Below are 18,451 nucleotides of genomic sequence, written 5' to 3' on the forward strand. Positions count from 1 at the left end.
TGCAAAGAAGGAGAAACTGAACTGAAGGTTTGTTTAGTAAAACGAAGCAAAAATGGCGGAAAAGTCCTAGCAAATAAACTTACGTGGAGCGGTAAATGCACATGCTTGGAAAACCAGGCGGACCTTCAATTTTAGTATAATTGGATGTGTGAAAATCCGCGAGTCGTTCCACGTGTGAACAATGACAAATCAATGAATGCAGGCTTTGGTTGATGGGCCTTTAACTACCAGTTTGCACTGACGCGGTTTGGTGCACATTCCGGATGAGGGTTAGGGTGTGGATTGGTGCCATACTTTTCCGGTAAAGGTTAGCACAGTCCTCCAAATCCATTCAAGTCAGCGTTGAGAAAGTGTCCATGACTACAGGAAACTCTGAGTCACGAAGATTGTCCGTTAACAGGCTGGCTTCAGCAGTGCAGATTTGCATTTCAAATCGTTGCTACAAAATTACCTGCCAAACCACAAATATGTCAGCTTGGCAGATGATGTGCATTCCAACTCTCTGTTGTACAAGTGATTGATGGATTGAGATCATGGATGTAATCAGGTAAAATGTAGATTTCTCTGCAGATAGACACTCTTTCCAGTGCAACTTCAGATTTAAACTCAGGAGCCACCGCTCTCATGAACAGGCACGTGCACAGATAGACCTCAAAGGGGGCTCCGGCACCTGCGCTTTGGCCCTTCTATTACAGAAGTGCTATTTAAAAAATACCAAACCTGTTTCAAATACACCTTATCTAAAGTGTATGTGTTGCTTTTTTATAATTGTGTGCCTTAGATGAGGTGTGAATAATATTTGACTAATTATTTTGCACATAGTAGTAATTTCTTAACCGTATAATAGAGTTTCTGTCGGTCAGAGGGATAGATAGTTAACATGTGAGAATACTTTAATGAGATATATTTAATTTCATATTATGTATCATAAACTAACTGTCATGTATGAGTGTTTGAATCAACCCCATGGGTTTGTTTGGAAAACATACAATTCATTATCCTTCAGCTGTCACAAAATAAGTTATCCCAGACATAGACCTATATGTTTTTAAATGCCAGCTTGCCCTTTCATTAGTTTGAGCCCCTTTTTTTCCAAGGAATTTATCATTGTAAGTTACAAATGGACTTGTTGTGTATTTCTATCTACAGTTTGTTCTTCACTCCTGTCTGTCAATCACATGAAATCTACTGTCAAGTGTCAATTTTTTCGGCTCATTACTTCATGTGGGGTGCATTGAGGTTGTGGTGTGTCCGGTGCCCTCAACAGCTGAAGGCCATATTCCTCAAGGAAACATCGCCATCTTGTGGTTCGTTTCCTTTAAGCACGTTGTTGTATATCTGGGCTATAAAGAGATGTAGGAGCTATAAATGTCTTAGGAAGCTGTTAGGTCGGCTGTTCAGGGTCTGCAGGCCAGAGAGCAGCACAGGGGCGGGGCAGATATTTTAAGATAAATGAGCGTCTGTCGTATGCACATACAAGCTGCTGACTGAAATCAGATAATTGATTATTGTATCATTACAGGCAAGGTGCATACGTTATTTTGTTAGTTATAGACTATCTACCTAAATCTGTCAGTGCACAAAAATATAGTCTTTTAAACCATGTTTGTGCACTTACAAATGTATGTAGCAAGAGGAGGAATCAGTCCATAATCTGGATGCAGGCCTTTGTTTACTATCAGGAATTTAAGATAAAACCATCTGACTTCACATGTGTGCTTCTAAGTGCTCAGAGACATGATCTTGCAATGCAAAAGTCAAACGTACAGGCAGTTCTGAGGAATGCAATTCATCTCCTGCACTCTGTAGGGCAGCTCTCATGATGCTGCCAAGCGGCGCTGCGCTGTGTGAGAAATCAAAGCGCAGGCGTGGAGTCGGGAGGGAGCCTATCTTGCGCAGACTGGGTACTGTACATGGCCATTGATGCTGCTGGATAGATGTAGCCCTGATGTAAATAAGAATGGCGAGGGCAGCGGACATAACATGTCGCGTTATCTCTGCTTGACATCGGAACATTTGAAGCCACCATCGGGATTTTACAAAACGCTGGGGCCTTTTCTCGCTTTCATGTGAATCTGCCTTGACAGCTCGCCTGATGCTTTTTATTTGACACAAGAGCCAAAGCAGACGGGCGGCTTCTTCTAATAAACACTCGGGAAAAACAGGTCATTATGACCTTAGTATCCTCCAGTAAAAGAAAACCATCGGATTGCTTTTACGCGGCAGCATTCTGCTTGCATTTTTTGCTTTGGATTCCGTGTGCTGTGTCCGGAGAGGAGGATCATCAGTTCAGCGTTGAGGTAAGATGAATGGCCTTCCCTCCCTGGTTATCATAAATGACCGTGCTCTCTCCTCCACATCATGTGCCTAAGCGTGAAAAACATATATGTGTTTGTGAATCGACTCCCAATGCTATCCGTGGGAACAATTACCATAATGCATAATATGGATACATTGTAAGCCTATCAGCACAGCTCACGCACTGAACGGAGAACATATCTCGCATTCCTCATTTGTAGAGTGCAATGAAACAGAAGGATGCTCATTTTATTACACTGCGGTCCGTGAGCTGAGCTGCTTTAGCCCACTGATCCTAAATGTGCAACCCAGAGAAGAGTGTATTTTAACAGAGAGGTGAAGTATTCATTGCTGGATATGTGACAGGCCAGCATTCAGTCAGACATTCTTTAGCAGCATCACAGTGCTAAAAGGATATTAAATGATTTACACACAAGCTGCATAATAGGATTTGTTTTACTTTGTACCTCATTTTCATCCTCACCTCAGGCTCCCCTCCCACTACTCTGAAAAAAATTTAATGCTGAGGCTGACAATCACACAAACACATCATTATTCAATTTTATGGATGACTGAAATCTGAACAATATCTATTTGAGATCTGTGCCTTTGGAACAAATACAACACACACAGAAAACACGCCCACAGGAGAGAGGGAAAAAAAAGGATAAACAAGGCGTTTAGCTCAGCAGAAAGAGGGATAGATGCAGAAGGGGGAGGGATGGATAGAGGAGACAGCTACTCAGATTAGCTAGAAGGAGCATATATCATCCGCTGTAGTGATGTAGAGGCAGCTGGGTGGCGTGCGGACAGCTGTGCATAGTGTGGCCACCTCGTGGCCTCCAAGCATCAGGATTGAATCTGGAAATGACCCCTGGATGACGCCCGGGCATCAACTCTCTGTATCAAGTAGAACAGGGCAAAAGAGAGCAGCCGCAGGAAACACTGACTAAGGACACTACAAGGGATTCAACTGCAAACAGTTAGAATGATGTGCAAGGAGCCTCTCAGCAAGTATACTAAGACACATTGGTTACCATGGCTGGTTAGACAAACAATTGATTATTTACATGCAAATTCTATGAATCACCTCATTTGAAGCTTCCGTAAGATTAAATATATAACAGAAGCTTATTCTCACTGCAGTTGGCTTTCTTGCGGTAATAAAGTACTGTAGATATAGTTAGTGCGCTCTCAGCCTTTTGTGAGATGCAGAATAATTGCCCTGCAGTTATTTTCTTATTGATTTCTATTATGGGATTGGCCTCTTACTGGGAAATACTGGGTAGGGTAACTACACAAAGAGTACTTTGCCCTCATTAAACAGCTACTGTGCCCTCGAGTTAGCAACCCCAATGAATATCTGTGGTCTGTAGTTGAACTACAATTCCTTGGAGTGTCAAGTAAAATATGAATTCTAAAAAAGAGCATAAATATTAAAGTTACATCTGAGACCAACACATAATCAGACACACAAAAGGAGGTAGCTTATTTTGTATCCTTTCACTTTTGACAGCTCTGTTGTTACATATTGTAGTTGATGTTTAACTCATTTATTATCAGAATAAACTTGCAAAATGCAAATGCACAATGTCCTGATGTGATTTGATACAACAACTTTTATTGCATGTCATCTCCAAAGTTATCTTAAAAAGGCTACTTACAAAGGCTTGAAATATGCATCAGATGAAAACCCAAATCTTTTGACATCTCACCTTTTGCAGGGATGGCTACAGAGGTATGGCTACCTTCCCCGCACAGAACCGGGAATGTCTGTCCTGCGCTCGGCCCAAACCTTGCACTCAGCCATCGCTGCCATGCAGCGCGTCTATGGTCTCAATGTCACAGGGACACTGGATGAGAAAACCAAGGAGTGAGTATGCACACATGCTTGTACAATCTGTGAGGTGCAGGCCATTGATGACACATTTATGCAAATGCTCCGCTCATTCATTTAAAAATGCAAAAGGAATCAATATTTTAATGAATTAGTGAGGGCCAAAAATAGAGCTGTTCATTTCACCCTCCATCACCTCGCCTGAAACAACCTCAGGCGAAGGTTTTAACACTTCTCCTTCTTCTCATTTTGCATGATGATGCAGTGATATCACGCTGAGGTGAGAATTAATGTTTTGCCTACGTGTCAAAGTATGTGTGTTCTGTACTTGTGATAATCTCATGTGTTATGAATGAGAAAACATGAAAGTCGATTTCCTCTCAGCACTCATTGAGAATGAAATCCTGCACTTGTATTGATGACTGTAGTTTGCAGTAGTTTTAGTGATATATTTTGCACACCACTTCCTTTGTGTTTTGCTGCTGTGTCGATGTTCACAAAGACAACTTCTAAGTGCACTTTTTTTTTTTTCATGTGCCTCCTAATTTATATTTTGCAAACTTATATTACCTTCTCTTCGCCTCTTTTCCTTTCTCTAAGTTGGATGCAAAAGCCTCGCTGTGGAGTACCGGACAAGTTTAAAATTGCTGCGAGGTCACGGAAGCGGAGATACGCATTGACAGGACAGAAGTGGCAGCGTACACACATCACCTACAGGTGAGAGATAGTACAGACAGTTGTCATGGTGACCATTGAGTTTAGCTTCGAATGCAGGTTTCAGATTTGTTAATCTTAATTTTCTCAGCCTGTCTCTCACTTCCTCCTCTTTAACCACCTGGGATCACAGCTCTGAGTTGTCATAGAGACTGTGCAATTACGTCACACATACTGGTGGAACACACACACACACACACACACACACACACACACACACACACACACACACACACACACACACACACACACACCAAAATATCTTCAACATCACACGTTCAGATTCACAAATAGATGCGCCCTTATGTGCTGTGATTATGTTTACTTTCCGGTTTATAAATAGCTTGCTGGCAAAATGAAAAATGAAATCAGGCAGGTTTTTCTTTTTAAATCTTCTCTATGCATTCTTTCCATGAAACAAAACAAACAGGTTTTAGGTGAGGAGCATAAAGATTGAGGCTTTCCTTTCCCACATAGAAAAACGTTTTTAAAATCCTGAGTGTAAATTGGACGTAATCTCAGCGGAAATATTAAAACTCTCCTCTTATCTCGCCTAAATAAGCTGCAGCTTTTTTAATAGGTTCTGAGTGGTCCTGATAAAGGTTCTCTGGCACAACTGCAAATTGACAGGTTGCAGCAGTAATGGACGATAACACTGTCAATTTATTCAAATCCTTCCTTCCTCCACAAATTTAAATTGATGAGCCACCTCTCCTAATGGAATGTCAATCAGTGCTGAGCCAACGCTGCTGCTGACTGCACTTTATTCACCAAAATGAGTGGAGAGAGAGGGAGAAGATTTCCCATTCCTCCCTGCCTGCTAGGGACTGATAACGACTGCAGTGTTAAAAGTTCAGTAAAAGCTGCCGGGCTTGAAATAGTTGTCAAGTGCAACTTTTCTCCCCACATAACAGTAAAGCATTTTCCCTTGAAATTAAGGGAATAACAAGGCACAGGGCTGATGCAGTTTATACTTTATTTTGGCTTCTGCTGATTGCTTTGTTCCCCATAGTCCCCATAATACTGTATGATTCACTGTGAATGCACTTTATGAACTACAACTTGCCCAACATTTTTCCATGTTCAATGCAATTTACTGAGATTTATATTGTTTTTTAATCAAAATGTTTCAAACTTAACTGAGGATTGCAGTGCACATTTAATTGCCAGTTGCAAAACACATTGACAATTTAATAGAGATGGCAAAAAGCTTTTACTTTTGACTGCTTCGTATCCTCTCCCTTGTTGCAGATATTTTATCCGGTTTACTTTCTTTCTTTCCACAGCATTAAAAATGTCACACCTAAGGTGGGCGCCCGGGAGACTCACGATGCCATCCGGCGAGCGTTCGACGTGTGGCAGGGTGTGACTCCCCTACGCTTTGAGGCCGTTCCGTACAGCGCACTGGAGACTGGCAGGCGTGATGTGGACATCACCATCATCTTCGCTTCGGGTTTTCATGGTGACAGCTCTCCCTTCGACGGGGAAGGGGGATTTCTCGCCCACGCCTATTTTCCGGGCCCAGGCATAGGAGGTGACACACACTTTGACTCAGATGAGCCATGGACCCTAGGGAACCCAAACCATGATGGTAAGTGAAGAAAAAGGTGTGTTTGAACCTTTAGAGTTGGGTGAAGAGGTGATTATAAGGTGGTTAAACAAGAGTACACAAATAAAGGATTGAAAAAGCTCAAGTAAGGAGAAACTGCAGCAGAGAAGTTCTTTGGAAATGATTAGCAAAATACGAAAGAAAGCCAAAAAAAGGTTGTTAAATGCATTGTTGGCAGGTACGTAAACAAGTAAAGTGGTGTTGAAGGCGTGAGGAAAACATTGAGAAAAAGGAGCAGTCGTCAGGAGAGACAGATAAGGGCTGATGGGAAGCAAAAATGGAAATACAGATGGCTTGGCAGGAGTGCGAAATAAGGGAGATGTTATCACAGGGCACGGTATGAGGGATGCTTAACCAAAAACACAGAATGCAGAGATGTCTTTGATCGGCTGTGCTCTGTTAAAATGCATCACCCCATCTGTCAGGATTTTGATGTTTTTTCCCCCTGCATAATAAGCTTTTTAGATGACAGGATAGAAAGCTCGGCTATTTTAAGACATAGCTTGCTGGTAAATGATTGTGGCCATTCTGTTTTTAGTGAATTTGATGGAGCTCAGTGGTGTGTTTCAAGAGAGATATAAAGAAAGAGAGATATATATATAAATGAATTTCAAAATATTGTAATGCTATTATGGGAATATTAGGTAAAGTTAGGTGAGTTTATAATTAGGTTGAATCTTGTTATGCTTTACTTCACTTTGTTATACACCATTATGTTATTATGGGTATATTATATAAGCAGTGGTGTGTTAGCAAGTATTAACACCCTCTGAAATGTCCAAATTGACCAATCAGAATCGAAAATTCAACTCAAAGTCCTTTAATAATATGTTATGTTGAGCTATGGATATTATAGACACTTAAATGATGTTACGTCATGTATAAAGTTAAGACTTATTTTGTTATCTTTTATTTTGTGATATGTTACACTACGTGGTGATGTGGGCTAATGATGCAATCATTAAGTGCTATGGCATGCTATTATGGATAAATTAGGTCACATTAGTTAGCATGGCTTCTGTTGTTATGTTGGTTTAACCTTGTTTTCATGTTATGTTTTGATGTGGTGATGGATCAAGTTAGGTAATGTTATTATTGATTAGGCTCAAATTAAAAATTAAAATATACTGTAACAGCGGCCCACATGTCCTGTAATGAGATCCACCCTGCCCGGCACGGTGCAGGAGAGAAGATGCCTTTCTCAGCCGTGCATCCACACATGCTTTAATTACCCTACCTACAGGGCGCCAGGCTTGTCAGAGCACCACCAGGCTGCTGCTCCTGCTAATACCCATGCGCTGTACGCTTACATTTTATCCTCCCATTAGTGGAAGAGGAGGGTAACAGCTCACACTGTGTTTGTTCTGGGAAACTGCTTGCCACCCATCAGCTTCCCTCCTTGTCTCCCTCTCTTTTGTTGTCATTCTCCAATGGTAATTGTCTCAGACTCCCAAGTCAGATTCCCATGGCAGTGTCCCATGGTTATCCATGTGGAGCGCTGAAGCTGAGGCTGAAAAGCTCCCATCTCTGCTTATGGGTCTGGAAAGCTGTGCAACCTTTAATGGGCTTTCACAGCGGTGTAATTGTAAATGTTGCATGTAGACATTTGTGCTAATGGTTGCTCCAACCTGTCTCGTGGGAGTCTTTATGGGTAGACATTTTTTTTGGTTTGGTGGAGGAGCTGCTTGTGTAAGATAAATGGGGGAGGGGGAGGTGTAACCTTTTAGCTGCTGGCTGAGGGTCAGTGGTTGGTCGGTGCAGCGCTGCTGGCAGGAATGGATATCATGTTTTAAAGGGCAACCATCTCCTGGGGACAGTTTCAGTCACAAGCTGTACGTAAATGGTGTACTTCTTTCTAAATCAAGTTGACACCATGAGCTGAGCGCTGGCCAGAGACACTGACCCCGGCATTTTCCTTTTTTCATTTGTCTGTGTGTGTTTGAATGTGATACGGACTAGGTCTATAATCTTTCCTTGTGCCTTGCCAATGTTGTTCAGGTGCATTGCATGAATGTTTGTAATTACACCGCTTTCTGGTTACTTGAGCATGACATAATTGTGTCAGCTCACGGGGCATATTTCTCTCTATAGCAACAACACAAACATATTTTTACCTCCAAAACTCTTTACCTGTACTACATTGCACCGCATTAGCTCAATGGAAGCTCACGTGTGCACCAGAGGGCTGGAAATAATGATTATATTCATTGTTGATTCATCAACTTGTTATTTGTTAATTGTGTGTTTAATGGGTTTTCTATAATAAGTAAAATAATTGCTCGATTGTGTCCAACCAATAATCCTAAACTCTAAGGTAGTCAATTCATACTGACATGAACCAGAAAGAAGCAAAGACGTTGGTGGGAAAACAATAACTCAAGAAAGATCAGGTGGCGAAACGTAAATGCTCAGCTAATGAATGAATCTCATGAAAGTATAAATCTTATTATTAATGATGTGTTTCTGTGCTTATCACCACCTGTCCCTTGTGTTAATTAAGTGTGTCTGTGCAAGTTTTTTCTACTGATCATCACAGCAAACATATTCACCTCCATTTGTCTCCACCTCCTATATGTACTGTCTGTACTGTGCTGTGTGCTGTATATGATTGAGGGTTTTGCATTAACAATGCATTTTTTACCCTCTTTGCCTCTCCAGGTAATGACCTGTTCTTGGTTGCGGTGCACGAGCTGGGCCACGCTCTCGGTCTGGAACATTCAAACGACCCGACTGCCATCATGGCTCCTTTCTACCAGTACATGGACACAGAGAACTTCAAACTACCTCACGATGACCTACAGGGCATCCAGAAAATCTATGGTAACCCTCTGTGATATTTCTTAGTCTCTGTCTTAATGAGGCTCTGACTTAGTCACTATAACAAAAGCTGCTGAAACATTCAGTGATTTTGGGTATTTGCCAGCAAGCAACATTTGTCAGCTGTTAAAGAGGACAGCCAACATGACTCAACGAGTGCCAAGATTAAATATGCATTGGCCAAAAAAAAAGTAAACATATTTAGTATCTCCATGGGGACAGTCCCAAAAAAAGATCAATCTTACAAATACAGAAAAACTGTATAGACCTTTTTTATCGTTTTAGGTCCACCAGATAGAGCCCCGCAGCCTACCAGGCCTCCACCCACAGTCCCTCCTCCTCGCTTCCACCCGCCTTCAGACCCCCGTAAGCATGACCGCCATGCCAGACCCCATCGCCCTCCACAGGGGGCCAAGCCCTCCAACCCCAACTCCAAACCCAACATCTGTGACGGAGGCTTCAACACCCTGGCCATCCTGCGGCAGGAGCTCTTTGTGTTCAAGGTAGAGTAGATCATCAGCCTGAGAAAACATGGCTACAACAATGATGATGATGATTCTACCTTATCTGTTTCTACAGGACCAGTGGTTTTGGAGAGTACGGGACAACTCAGTCGTCCCCGGTTACCCCATGCAGATCAACTACTTCTGGAAAGGCTTGCCTCCCAAAATTGATGCCGTGTATGAAAATAGCGAAGGGAAATTTGTCTTCTTCAAAGGTAATAAAGAAGAATATTTTCCGTTTGTGGATTTTACTTTTCAGTTTTTTTTGCTATAGTGCTATAGAGTAAAGTTTTTACAAGTGGGTCCCTATTTTTTATTTTTTGCAAATGCATTAAAATGCACATGAACAAGGGCGACGTGATGCGCATTTCTGTCACATGGTTCAATTAGTTGTAGCCAATAAAAGAAAGGCAAGGAAGATCCTGACTGCTTGCCACAAAAGCAGACGTAGATGTAAACAACACAGGATTATTTTACATTTTGATCACAGCTTCGCACATTTTTTAAGAGGAAGACATCTTATCATATACACAATGACTTGTTGAAACCACAGTTTTTTAACCTACGTTTTGTTTGTGTACAAGAACTTTGGCACCTGACTCTGACAAAATAAATAAAAACACATCCACAAAAAAAACCTTTATCCTTAGTTACAAATAAATAGCCATGATACTGTATATTCAAACATGTTATTGTAACAAATAACGAATGACAAATGTGAATTATTTAGTTGCCCCCACTACAAGTCCATTAGGACATGTTTGCTCTTCAAACATCCAGTAAGCGTTTATTAGAACGCGTCTGAGCCGGTGACTTTGACGTTGCTTTGCATTCTGTACGGTAAACACAATGTTTGCAGGTCCATTACAGCCATCGGACCATCAGGCAGATTAACATGACATCTGTCACCCAGTGGGATCAGAGTGCCTCATGCTTTATTTATTCTCTCAAGGGGACTTAACTGCATGTGTGTGTATGTTAGTCTCAAGCTACTTACTGCAAGCTCACCACCCCGGCAGCTCTCCTCACCCTGCCTGCTGCATTTATGATCAGACTAAATTAAAAGCAACAATAGCTCCAATAAAACTCAAAACAACAAGTCTCTGCAGAGTGCCGTTCATAGCATCATCCTGCTGTTTATTGTATTGTGGATAACACTGCATAGATGTTGTGCTGTGCTGGTATTTTGTCAATGAGGTGTTACATCTGACCTTTAAAATCTTGTGATATGAAAAAAACTCACTGAGAAGGAACACACACACACTTGACTGACTGTGGTGTGATTTTTGAGGTCATCTTTATGATGTGTTCGTCCCAGAGCATCATAATTTGTTGTGTTTATTTTAGGAAACCGTTTCTGGGTCTTCAAGGACACGACTCTCCAGCCATCATACCCTCAGGACATCTCGCTGTTCGGGAGCGGCATGCCCACTCAGAGTATCGAGACAGCCGTCTGGTGGGAGGACGTCGCCAAAACCTACTTCTTCAAAGGAGACAGGTCTGTGACGAACGATTATCAGCAGTGATGTGAAGTTAAGTTGTTTGGCTCTCAGAGCAGACAAAGTGCTATGAGGATCAATGAAGGCTGCAATCTTTATTGAAATCTTTTGATTAAGCTGATAAATTGATTCTGAGTGACCAAATTGTATATAAACAGTAATGTGAGGGGTTGATATTACAGAAAAAAGTATTTGTCAGCCCTCTTTGGCTCCTTATAAATACATTTTGTCATTGAATGGTACATTTAATGATTTTGGGGACAGTTTTCCATGAAATATTAAATAATTTAGCAGGTTTTTAATTCAGTGCATCTTGGCATAGATTAGCTGTCACCTTTGAAGCAATGCAAATCAGATGTTGCTCTGAAAATGCTGATTGCCTATTTAACAGCTCAAAAATGCTGCTTATTGGCATTCAACCCAATAGGAGCCAACATAAGAGCAACAACTGGGATGGGGATTGCAATACTTGAGTTTAATTTCTATTTTACTTAGGATTCTTTTTCCGAAACAGCAGAGGATGCGTTGTTTACCCGTGTGCGTGGCAATGATCTTAACTTTTGAAAGATGGCAGTGTGAGTCACATGTTTGTTCAGCTGTCATGATAAATCATATCCTAGGAGGTCAGTGAAAGTATGGTGAAAGCTGTCAAAATGCTTTGTCATGATACCGTCATCCCTCAACCTGCTGCTGCACATCATGACAAACAGGACGCTTTGTCCATCGTCTCAAACACGAGTGCCTCTCTCCCTCCCTCTGCGACAGTGTGCTGTTTGTTCTAATTCAAAGAAATGTCACTGCGTAGCAAGATTTATGTGTGTGAGCATCAGTGTATGAGAAGCGGATCAATCAAAACAACCCCTGAAACACATTTGCCAGGCAGATAAACAAAGTGTGGATGATGGATTGACCACTTTCTCTGGTCATGGGATAAAGTCAGTCGCAGATCTTCAAATGTTCAGAATACGTTTTTTGTTCAAATCTAACTGCAAGCTACAGATACATCCCTGGAAAAAAATAAGAAACCACTCTACATTTTTGTTTCCAGTGTCTGTTGAATTCCAACTCAGACAAAAATTGTCAGTAGTTTAAAGAATACAATAAAAAAAATAAAACATTTTTAACTCGAACGCACATCTATAAATAATAAAACAAGTGAAAATGATCATGCTGAAATGGTCTCTTTTTTTCCGCGGCTGTAGAATATCGCTGTGAACACAGCGTGCAGATCTTCAGTTCTTGTCCGTGAAACAACCTTGATATTGTATTCTTCCTTTCTTAAAGCTGTATATAGTGAGGACGTAACATCTTCTTAAGGCTTTTCTCTCTGAGCAATATGAAAAATAACTGCCCTCACCTGGTGTTTGTATCCAACTTGCTAAAAAACAGTCCTTAAAAGTGTGTGTACTGTTAGAAGCACCAGTATAGTCACAGAAAACAAACATTTGAGCATCAATAAATTATATTTAGTTTTGTGTAATAGCATAATTAAACGTTGGAATGACAAAACTGTACTCTTATGAAACAAATAGATAATTTTTGCTTTTGTTTTGTTGTTTTCTATGAAATGGGACTGTTTTTTTTGTTAGTGTAGTAGAATAATAAATACTTATATTTGTATACTTTAGAGACTGACAAATAGTTGTGTGCTTTAGCATTGATGAATTTAGCAACTGTGTCCAGCTGTTGGATTAATTAAACCTGCCACCACTGAGCTGTTTTGTGTTTCTGTGTGTGGATTTGTGCATAGTTGCAAGAATGTTTAATCTCCTCCCAATCGACCCAGGTCAGGGGGAGGTCAGGTGTTTCATGGGCCCGTGGCACTCACTGACATTGTTTCTGTCCTTTTGTAGGTACTGGAGGTACAATGAGGACATGAGGACCATGGATCCAGGTTATCCCAAACCCATCACCATCTGGAAGGGCATTCCCGACTCTCCACAGGGGGCTTTTGTGGATAAGGCCAATGGTATGTCAGCTTCAATGACTTTGAAACTAGACAGTGAGATTGGAGTGAGATAATTTACACACTTAGAACAACGTTGCTGCAATGCCAGAGTGACATTTATAAAATATGAAGAGCAAGATGTTTGTCCTGAATGCAACAACTTGACAGAAAGAAAACAGGAAGTTGACTGAACAGCATCTGTTTTCTGGATTAATTTTCAAATTTTCCGTGAAAATATTTAAACCGGCGTAAAATCTGCGCTTTAAGACACTTATCAGAGCTCTGGGAATCTGCACACAAAAACTCTTCATAGTAAGGGAGTGATAAAAAACCAAACAAACACACAATGCATACACTGCAGCTGCTCAACACAAGAGTCAACAAACAGTGGATCTAAAGAAAATGCATTTTGAATATCAATGGAATACTTGACGAGGTTCTTTATGATGATCTGCTGCTTGTTTTCATGATGGATGATAGTCATTTGTATCTTTCTGGGTTGTCTCATACAGTTAATATGAATGAAAGAAAATAAATGATAAGTTAGTTGCTGCCCTGCTATACAGTTTAGGCAATTAGGATTAGCATATCAAAGTAATTATCTTTTAGGAACGTTGACTCTTCTATATTTTTTCTCCAATCTTGCTTGCTGCAATTGAATGTCAAGGCACTTTACTTTCAATTCAACTCTGTAGCCCAAAAAGATTAGCCTTATTTTAAACCACACAGCGAGTAATGGATCTCTTTTTTTCACATAAAGATTCTGTTGAGAGACATCAGATTAAGAATCAGCTTAATTGGCCAGGTATGAGTACTCTTACAAAGAATTTGCTCCATTTTGTTTATGTTGCTGTTGTTATACTTACACAGAAATAGAAATTCAGCTAAAAAAAAGTACAATAACACATAGTCAATCTTTTGGCTTCTTTATTGCATGACAAAGTGGTACATGCTGCTGTACAGTATATGTATAAAAGTGAATTTGTTTTGTCCCACAATACCTCCCTGCAGGTTTTACCTACTTTTACAAGGGCAAGGAGTACTGGAAGTTCAACAACCAGCTGCTTCGCGTGGAGCCCGGCTACCCGAGGTCCATCCTGAGGGACTTCATGGGCTGTGACGGTCTACCTGCAGACCCCGACTGGGACTGGAACCCCCCGGTGGCGGAGGAGCGCCACTACGACAATGGTGACGTGGACGTTGTCATCAAACTGGACAGTGCTGGGGGCACGGAGAAAGCAGTGGCCATCGCCATCCCCTGTGTCCTGGCGCTGTGCATGATGGTCCTCCTCTATACTGTTTTCCAGTTCAGGAGGAAGAGCACACAGCGCCACATACTGTACTGCAAGCGCTCCATGCAGGAGTGGGTCTGAGGGACTGCTATCGCTCTGTAAAGAGAGGTGTGAGTGTGAAGCTCTGATAGAGGTCTAGCTATTACTTGAAGCCCTAAGTACAGTAATTGGAAGAACTGTAAAGGGTACAGTTCTTGAGGATTGCCATGTTGGCAGATTTTAAAACAGCTTGAACTCATAACAGGCTGCAAGGAAGTGAGACGATCAGCAGAACTCAAGTGAAGACATTAAAGGAGCCACATCTCCTGTTTCCAACTAATATGTATGTATCTGCTTCGACTTTTATCTGTATCTTGGAATGAACTCAATTAAGTGAGACAGAGTTAAGCTACTGTAAGTGGGACCTTTGTCTATCCTCGTCTCTGCACGCCGCTTAAAAAGCCCCTAGCACTAAGTTCAGTGGACAAATTAGAAATAGGCTTCTACTTTACTTTTAATTCTTAATTAAAGAGCTCTGAGCTGTGCTCTTTTTTTTTTCATTTACCGTCCCCGTAAAAGATTATTCATTGTGTGGAGGACTGATACACAAACCAAATATGACCTTTTCTTCCAAAGAGGATTACTGCTTGATGTTGTTTTTGATGGGATGTTTTTTTTCCTCCATGGATCGAACATTGTTGCATCATACTCAGATTTTATTTTAGACATCGGTATTCACATCCACTCGTCTGCTCTGTAATCTGTGTCGATGGGAGGCAGCAGTTGGTAAGAGCTAGGAACTCAAGACTGTTGTGGCAGTGAATCTCCAAAACGGGGGCCAAAAACCTCTCTGCAATATTTAATCTGCCTTAATCACAGAATGCTTAAACTCCCTTCCCTTTCTCTCTGTTTCTCAGCTGAATAATGAGTGACACAGTAGGAATACCAACAGTGTATAAAGGCATTCATTACTGCCCATAATGCAACTGCAGTACTAGCAGTATAGGACAGTTTCGATCCACACCGGGTTCATTACTCTTGAAAATGTGCTAAGCAGTGCTAAACACCTGATGGCTAACAGGCCATCAGCGTTTATTTACTGCCCCACCTGAGGGTATGAGAGAGAAAGCGAAGGCTAGTTGTGTGTGTGAAAGAGACAGTAATTACCCACACTATATATGTACTGTACTGTAGTGTCAGTCATCGAACAGTTACCATCCTGCTTCCCTTTTTTCCCAGGAAGTTTGGACACTAATACTCCATACGGTGTCAGGCCATGCATTTTAAACAGCTTTTTTTTCAACTTTTGTAACAGGTTTGTAAGTTTACATAATATTTCACATAGCACATAGAGAGTAAGGGGAGAAAAGAGAACGTATACATACAGTACGTTTCATTAATCGCTGCATCTATGGTCGGTGCTTTTGCCCAGATTGCTCCATCTTCTCACTAAGTTATTGCGAATAGTTTTTGAGAAATTGAAAAGTAAAAAAAAAGAATAAGAAAACACACATCTAAAACAATAACAGGATATAATCTGCTTAAATAAAGACACTTAGGCCTACTCATTTCTGAATTGTGGAAGTTCAATAATAGAATCAGGTTGTTCAATGCACTGTAAACACATTTACTATTATACCTATTAACAAATTACTAATAAATGCGTATAGAACTACTCTAACATTGGAATTAACAAGAAAAAACAGAACTAATAAAACCAAGTCTGATGACAAATATGTTACACATATATCATGACCTATGATGTTGCATATTTATATGACATCATGTGTTTCAAACCGTTTAATCAGTTGACTATGAGAACCAATAATATAGCATAAAAAAAGCAGACTCTCTTTGAGGCGAGTTGGAGCTAAACTGAGCAGGAGCTTTTTCCGTGCCTGTGTATTGTATGATGAATGCAATACAGAGCCTGGATCCTAATGAAATACACTGTCCTGCAATTGCCTTTGATTGCTGCCATACACGTGACAATGTGGTTGTGTGGTGTAGCATTTCTCAGAGTTTGCCGGAGGTCAGTGAGCATTCATGATGTAATTTTGTTTTCCTATAAATATTTGTGCTTTGTTACTCTTTTACTTGAAATGATCATCGACATCTACTGTACAGGATATCAGACATAATCTTCCGTTATTATCAAGGCAAAGCTATTTTAATGCCATTATCTCAGAAGAAATTAAGAGATTTTAACATGTCTATAATCAATTAATTATCTAAAGAAGGGTTAAGGGGTTGGATCTTGATTGATGGGTTGAACCTTTATTAGATGTGATTTTATCTTGTCATCCTTCGTAAGGGGATAAAAACTTAAAACCTATGGGCAATGCATGTCGTTGTAAAACTAAGATGTCATTCTTTCATGGATCATTCAGACACTCTTCTACTGTTCAGTCTCTCCCATTGTGGTGAAATGACTAAGCAGCACTGCAGGTTTCTGTTGGATGCGTTGACACATCCAAACTGTCATCTTTAAAAAACAAAATGTGAAATTACTAGCTTCCAACCGGTCCTCCCTGTTCCAATCTTCAGTCGATTGTCAAACTGATGAAAGAAAATGTACACAGACAGGAACATCTTTCCTAAAGCAGTGCTGAATTGCAGCGCACATCACACCATGTTGATCTACGACCCACTGTAATTTAAGGCGGAAGCAAAAAACCCTTGGCTCAGTGTTGTGTGTGATGTCTTATCAGTTTTGTGTGTTTGTGGTGAGGCTCTGATGGCTCCAGCGAGAGTGAATTACAGACGGCCACTGATGTGAGTCGGTAGTGTATTTATTGCCATATTAACTTTGTGCTCAGCACTACGGATCTGCATTGCATTGTACTGAGGACAAGAAGCTGTCAAAGTGGGTTTAAAATGACATGTTTTTTTTCTACCACTCCCATGTAATTGTCCACCTTCTGTTAAGCAACAAATAATCTGACTGAAGCGTAGGGTTTTCCAATCTTTGAAAGGTAAATCGCAAACTTGAAAAAGGTTATGTATTTGAAATGCTCTTTTTAACACCTGAATCACTTGAATTACTTGACATTTTAGATGTGAATTAAGTGCAAGGTGGAAGTGTCAATGCTCTGACCTGTCCTTGTTTATCTCCAGACTACTCTGAGGTTTTTTTTTGTCCGCTTTGACACACTGCATAGCGTTCAACTAATTAAAAGTGTTGTTAAAGGAAGTAGATGAGACTGATTAGACAGCAGTCAAGACATCAGACAGACAAGATTACGGATAAGACAGGGAACATTTTGCAATCATTGCCGTCACAATCTTGTATTCATGAAGTGTATATATACCGCAAGGCATAGTGTATGAGAAGTCAACATATTGCATAATATGTACATAAAGAGTGTATATTGTCAGTTTGGGAGGATTTTGTTTTTAAAGTCATTCATTACATGGATAAAGAAAATGCTGTGTGTTGTAAATAAAACAAGTGCATAAAGAGTGTCTCCTGGTATCATGCTGTCTCACAAATGTGTGTGTGTTTGTTAGCAGATAAAAGCAGCAAACATCTATTAAAGGGTTGGTTTAAACAAATTACAAAGGTCAAAAATACATCCAAATGTATTTAGCAATGCAGATAAGGTGGGATTAACTCACCACTGTATTTACACATCTGTGCCGAGATTGCAGCCGCATCAAACAAAGGAGAGGATTGTATTAGGTCCTTTACTTCTCTTTAATTTTTTGACAACACATCTATTGTGCTGAAACTTTTATCCGAGGGAAAATAGAAATGAGTTCCTGATGTCGCTGCAGGATCCATCCTTCATTTGTTGCATGTTTGTGATTGCTTTGAGGGGCACATCGCCTGATTGCTGACCTCTCAGTGGCCTTGTGCTTCAGTCAGTCCTCTGTCTTTTTGAGCCAAAACAGATTAATAAAAGAAATGTAATCACATACAGCTCTGGAAAAAATTAAGAGACCACTCCAATTG

At 40.6% G+C, this 18,451-nt stretch overlaps 1 protein-coding gene across 4 annotated transcripts; it reads left to right on the top strand.

Moving 5' to 3' along the window:
- The first annotated feature begins 1,896 nt into the window (after positions 1-1,896).
- mmp16b (matrix metallopeptidase 16b (membrane-inserted)) lies at positions 1,897-17,943 on the top strand. 4 transcript variants are annotated; one of them, XM_063886879.1, is made up of 12 exons: positions 1,897-2,300; positions 4,023-4,171; positions 4,401-4,415; positions 4,736-4,852; positions 6,136-6,440; positions 9,117-9,278; positions 9,561-9,778; positions 9,855-9,993; positions 11,126-11,276; positions 13,131-13,246; positions 13,986-14,030; positions 14,237-17,943. In XM_063886879.1, exons 1-12 carry the CDS (start codon positions 2,172-2,174, stop codon positions 14,596-14,598), a joined length of 1,908 nt encoding a protein of 635 aa, XP_063742949.1. In that variant the 5' UTR covers positions 1,897-2,171; the 3' UTR covers positions 14,599-17,943. The 4 variants fall into 4 exon arrangements, with proteins under 4 accessions (XP_063742949.1, XP_063742952.1, XP_063742951.1 ...); XM_063886882.1 differs by lacking the exon at positions 13,986-14,030; XM_063886881.1 differs by lacking the exon at positions 4,401-4,415.
- Positions 17,944-18,451: the final 508 nt, after the last annotated feature.

This window comes from Eleginops maclovinus, chromosome 6 (genome assembly GCF_036324505.1).
Source record: "Eleginops maclovinus isolate JMC-PN-2008 ecotype Puerto Natales chromosome 6, JC_Emac_rtc_rv5, whole genome shotgun sequence".
NCBI classification, from domain to species: Eukaryota; Metazoa; Chordata; class Actinopteri; order Perciformes; family Eleginopidae; genus Eleginops; species Eleginops maclovinus.

Coding starts and splice junctions, on each gene's coding strand:
- mmp16b (XM_063886879.1), top strand. CDS start 2,172: ATGACCTTAGTATCCTCCAGTAAAAGAAAACCATCGGATTGCTTTTAC. Junction 2,301..4,022: donor ATCATCAGTTCAGCGTTGAG/GTAAGATGAATG, acceptor CACCTTTTGCAG/GGATGGCTACAGAGGTATGG. Junction 9,279..9,560: donor GGGCATCCAGAAAATCTATG/GTAACCCTCTGT, acceptor TTATCGTTTTAG/GTCCACCAGATAGAGCCCCG.